Raw genomic sequence first — 6,000 nt, forward strand, 5'->3', positions numbered from 1 at the left:
AATATACATAAACATTAAGATTCTCATTGTTGTTAATATTTAAAATATTTTTAAATTAGCTAATAATGTGGGTGGGTTTATACAAGGTTTAAGGTCAACATAGTCGAGAAGTATACGAAACTGTCTTCTTTTTGATCAAAACGAAATTGTTTTTTAGTTTTATGTTCATACAGAGAATAAATGACTGATAAACCTGAAAACTATGTACAATTCCAACTCATCCTAAGACAAACATCACACAAGAAGAAAGTATGAAAACCATTTTATGATAGCTTGGCTGCAGTCACTAAACACATAAGGATGTCCATATTTTTTGTGAGATTAGTAGTGTGAAGAAGAAAGCATGCATGTTGAAACATGGAGTAGTAAAATCAAGGGACTTTAATTATGACGTGAACAATATACTTACGTGCAAATCGAATAAACAATGCAAATCGACTTGTGATTTTATTGTGTTTAGACTTTTAAACAAGCAAACAACATGTTGTATATAAGATTTGTGCATCCATCCACACGTTTAGTATAAGATATATATATGTGTGGTATAAAATATAAAGTGTTTATTGATATATTTTACAAAGAAATTGTAAATTCACATTTTTTTGTTTTCTATTTTACCAAGTGTATAATAATATTGTTGAATGAAGGAAAAAAATGGACTCCTAGAATATCAATAGTTTTATGCCCAATATTTTTGAAAATCATTTTTAAAAGTTAACAGATCAGATTATTAAAGTCAATATTCTATATATATAAACTTATTTAATTTGATGGTATATTATTTGTTATTTCCAAAAACGACTATCTAATTGAATATGTCCATTATAAAATCATTATTTATTTTTTATTTCAAAAAAAAGTTTATCAATAATACTAATTAATTTTGATTATAATAAATAGATTAAGACCAAAAAAATTGATTTTTTTTTTTTCAATTATGAAAACAGTTATTATATTTGTAATATATAAGCTAACCATGATTTACTATATTGAAAAGTAGTATATTCTTTATATAAATTTTGGATTTTAGATTTATTAGTATCTCAAAAAATTTAAATATTATCAATTTCCAAAATATTAATTCAAAATATATGCTATGTTGAAATTTTGCGGATTTTAGTTCATAAGTGGAAAAAAAACAATTTTTAACACTTAAGAATAGTTTTAGTGGATTAATATCATAACTGCTACGATTCTAATAAATTCTATGGTGAAAGGGTTATAATTTTATGTTATAGATTCTATACACTAAATATATCTACAAAAAAAATCCACACATACGTGAGGATCCAAAACACTTACTTATTTCTTTATCTGATAAACTAAAATATATAATATGAAATGTGTAGATTATTATTAAAACCACGGTTATTAGATGGAAAATCATATATCGGACGGAACATACTACTTTTGTTTTACTATATTCTGTCCTGAAATAGATATACCGTCTTTCTCTTACTGTTTTTTTGTTTAATATAGTTTATCTTTACATATAACAAAGACAAAACTGATCACTTTTTAGTCTAAACCAAATTATAAACAAATTGAATACTTAACTGGTATGAGTGCGGATTATGAATGTTAACATTCCTAAAAAAAATATGTTTACAAACATAACTCCACACATGTAATATATTATAAATCTAATAGCAAACTTATTTTTTGAAAGCAAATTTAATTTTTGAAATCAATCCCGCACATACGCGGGTCTGAATCTAGTAAATAATCTAAAACCCCTCAAAAAGTTTGTGTTGTTTAGAAATTATATTAATACCATGATTAAAAATATTTATTTTAAAGACAACCCCATCTATTTATTTGATTGTAACAATGATTTTGGTTAGTCTTACAGAGTCTAGTCAAAGTTTTTCTCAAAGTTTTACTTTAACAGAATTGAAAGGAATTTAAATTGAACCAAACTGACAAAACTCATATGATCGATTCTATTGGGTTTATATGTCTAGTAAATGAATACTATGCTTTTAGTTTATTTGGTTTATTTGGTGCTCTATATAAAGAAAATGAATACAAAGGTTTATTCCTTGAATTTTTCTTTATCAAATGCAAATACAAATATCACACATCCTTAATATTCTCTAATTTTGAAATTTAGATTAAGGACAACTTGATGACAAATGAACCAAAACAAAATTAGAATGGAAACTCTTGAACCATATAAAAAGTATAAGATACAAATGAACCAAACTCTAATTAAACCTAACTATATACCCTAAAATTGAATCGAATTGAACTCTAAACGAAACCTATATGATTTTAAAAAGAAAGAAAATATGTATATATTTTTTTAAAACCCCCAAACCAGAACTTTTTGTTTTTCTTTTCTCAAACCAGAATTACTTTAGTTGTGTAGTTCAGTTAGTTTTTAAAAAACCAAATCTGAATGAGGGCACACCCCTAGAACCGGGGATGCATAGGTCCGACCACGGAACAATGAGAAGCCCTTATGGCTTATCGCTTTACACTTCCATAAATGGAGACACAATATAGACATATGCATATTTTAAATAGATAGAGATAGATATTATACGTATATATATTTCCAAATGTGCACTGACATGCCAGCTTTTTCAATTTTGAAATGGAGGACACTTCATGCAATTTGATTGGTTGTGAGGAGAAGGAAGGACCATATAAGAAGAGTAGTCTTGAAATGAGGTAAAAAAACACCAGATGCTGTTTTAGCCTGATCATGGGACCCATACACCTAATTTTATCATATAGTATAAATTTCATAATAATAAAAGAGCAATAAGCCAATCAAATCACGCATCGCAGTTCCCAGAATTATTGGGTGCTTTAGATAACCATCCAATTAAATTATCATGTCGACCAATGTGTATGTTTATATGTGGAGAGATGTATGTTATAAAAGTCACATTGCTTATAGTATAATTAATGTTTGTGTGTGTCTGCCTGCTTTGTAATCGGTTTCGACCATACATATTTGTTTTGTTTTGTTAATACGGAGAGAGCTTTGTTAATCTCGTATCTCAAGACCCGTTTATAGGATTTGAGCCCGACGAGATATTTCAGAAGATTTACAGTCATATTTTATACAAATACATGCTGCCAGTGCCAAGTAGTCTACCATGCCATTTATAGCTGGAACTAATATCGTGCAAAACCGAGCCATCTTGTGTCCGTACAGTTTTTATATATATTGCAAACATAGAAAAATATATATTATTCAGAACCTAAACCGAAAGATAAAAGCCGACTGAACACCATCTAGTGCAATTTGGTTTAGAAAATGTAATAAGGTTATGTATTCAACTTAATAAACCACGTGAATTGAAAACGAATGTGGTTGAGAGCAAATTGTGCAATTTTAAAAATAATAATAGTATAGTCATTTGTATTTTGTACTTTAATTAGTTAAAATTTAAAAAGCATAAATAGATAAAATACATGACGAAACAAGTGTATACCTACTAGATTTTATGATCGAGGACTTATTTTAAGTTTCTTTTAGAACTTCTCTATGCGTCAACTGATCAATACGGTAGTCACAAATAGACAACGTTTACAAGTTTTTCCAAGCTTCTTTATTGGATTTGATCACTCACACGCATGTATGAACTGATCAATCAAACGCATAAGAGTTTATATACATATATATAAAACATGAAGAAGAGATGACTTTTACCAAAAAAAAAAATTTCTTTTACCAAAAAAAAAAAAACATGAAGAGATGATATACTTAATAAAAATTATGTGTCGGTATATCAATCAGTCCATGACCGGTAATCGTTGGCTTGTATAATCCTTAATCTCTACAAAATAAAATAAAGAAATCCTTACTTAATCTTTTTATAGAGTGTACATGTCCCCTATAACTATATGATGTTATGGACTAAGAAATCTAATTAAAATCCGCCAATCAAATAAACGAACTACAATGACCCCTGTCGACACCTACCCAAATTGACATTATTTTACTGGGAAATGAAGCTTTTATTATGATAAGATAGATGGACGAAAAACAGATCCTAGGTTTAAAAAATTAGTCACAAGTAATTGGTTAGAAACGTAGGATTTGCATGCTTATAAACCGTAGAATTAAAAACCAAGATTATTTTAAGAAAATAATAATGGTTAAATTTATCCTTTTATCGGAAAAAAAAAGTTCAAACAAAACAAAAGAAGCAAAGAGACATAAAATTAGTGTAACGATGGCATAAATGAGACGCACACATAAACATTACCATCCACTGATCCAAGTACTGTCTCGCATATATATGTTTTTGCCCTAAACACGTGGCGTTCTCCTATTCCCAAATGTTAATCTCTTCGGCCACCGGAGAGACACAGAAAGAATATAGAGAAATAGAAAAGAGAGAGAGAGAGTGAGAGAGTGAAGAGAGAGAGATAGAGGAAAGAGAGAGAGAGAAATGGATCAAGATCATGAGTTATGGCGGACGCTAAGATGCGCAGGTAAAGCGCAAGATAACACCTCTGTTGATACTCTCATGCTTAAGTATCGTCCGATCGCTCCAAAGCCGACGACTACTGGTCAACCATTCGTCGGAGATACGAGTATCATGAGAAGGACGAAGAGGAAGTACGTTAGGGTTTCCAAGAATAGTAAAGCCACGTGTCGATCAAAAACGGACGACGGCGTCAGATCTAGCTCGACAGATCCGGAGAATGGTCGGGAAGATATCGTCACGCTACAGCTCTTGCCGGAGAGATCTACGCCGTTGAGTTTGGATCATCATACTAATCTGGATCCAACGGTGGAAGCAATGATCGGAGATGAAACCTGTGAAACGGACACGTGTCTCAAGTTTAACGGCGGCGATGAAGTGCTGCAACGGGTTCCGGTAGAGACGTGGGTGACGGTGGAGTCCGTTAACAGTGGCTCAGTATCCCATGCGGTAGGGTTAACAGACGAAGAGATCAAGGATGCTTTAGACAAAGACACGTGTCCTGGTTTCATATCTGATGGTTCGAACCGTGTTGTAATGGTTAACGAGGCTTACCGGAAGATAGTAACCGGAGACGGCGAGTTCGGTGGAGAGGTGATTGTGTGGTTGGTGGTTGACCAAACGGCGACGTTTTATGACTACCGAACTTTTACGTGTAAGGTAAGACTGGAATACACGTGGCGAGAGACCAAGTACACTAAAACGGTGCCGTGTGATGTGTGGAAGATGGAGTTTGGTGGATTTGCATGGAGATTGGATACTAGTGCAGCTTTAACTCTTTGGCTCTGATGAGGTATATAGAGAGTAAGATCAAGTTGTGGTTAAGGTGGTTTAATCTCACAACTTAATCACTCTTTCCAACTTTGTGTATTAGGAAGTTAATAAGTGTAATACAAAAGAGAAACGAATTTAATGCTAATATACATGGGGGAAGTCTTGAGAATCAAGTCTTCCGGAATAAATTTGTGTGTATGAGACTTGATTAGAAATTGCCATAATGTCAAATATTGATTGGCAAAGATCAGTAAAAAGATGGCATTGCTTGGCTTTTGAATTCATTTGGATATATACCTATCATTTGGGTATACAATATAGATCTAAATTTGCATGTTTTAAGATATGATATGTAATTTTACAGTTCATCGTCATAAAATAGAAACAAGGGAGATTAATTGGCATTTCAAGAGAGTGAACATGTCTAAATCTGTTGAAGTTATATATTGAATATAAATGTAGTTTATGGTTGAGAGATAAATGAACTGTACTGGGACACTATTATGCATTCATGCACCAAAGCCACCAACAACATATACATATTTGTATGTACTTTTATTTATGTATATTTTGGAGAAAAGATAAATAAACTGTTAACTATAATTAGTAATATATATGGATTTAAGCAACCGTGTAAACTGTACATATAGAGAATAATCCGATGTGTGTTCTTAAGAACAACTGAACAAGATCCTCGAGATTTCATTACCGACATGTGTATTAGTCTCTATATTATTGGACAATCTCATCTTGTAGTTTTTGGAGTTACATATGCTGC

General features: G+C 31.5%; 1 protein-coding gene across 1 annotated transcript; it reads left to right on the forward strand.

The window, feature by feature from the left end:
- Nucleotides 1-4,102: 4,102 nt before the first annotated feature.
- LOC104732732 (uncharacterized) lies at nucleotides 4,103-5,502 on the forward strand. The gene has a single exon (XM_010452314.3). It carries the CDS (start codon nucleotides 4,413-4,415, stop codon nucleotides 5,235-5,237), a length of 825 nt encoding a protein of 274 aa, XP_010450616.2. The 5' UTR covers nucleotides 4,103-4,412; the 3' UTR covers nucleotides 5,238-5,502.
- Nucleotides 5,503-6,000: the final 498 nt, after the last annotated feature.

This window comes from Camelina sativa, chromosome 12, assembly GCF_030686135.1.
Source record: "Camelina sativa cultivar CO46 ecotype springtype chromosome 12, ASM3068613v1".
Classification (NCBI taxonomy): domain Eukaryota; kingdom Viridiplantae; phylum Streptophyta; class Magnoliopsida; order Brassicales; family Brassicaceae; genus Camelina; species Camelina sativa.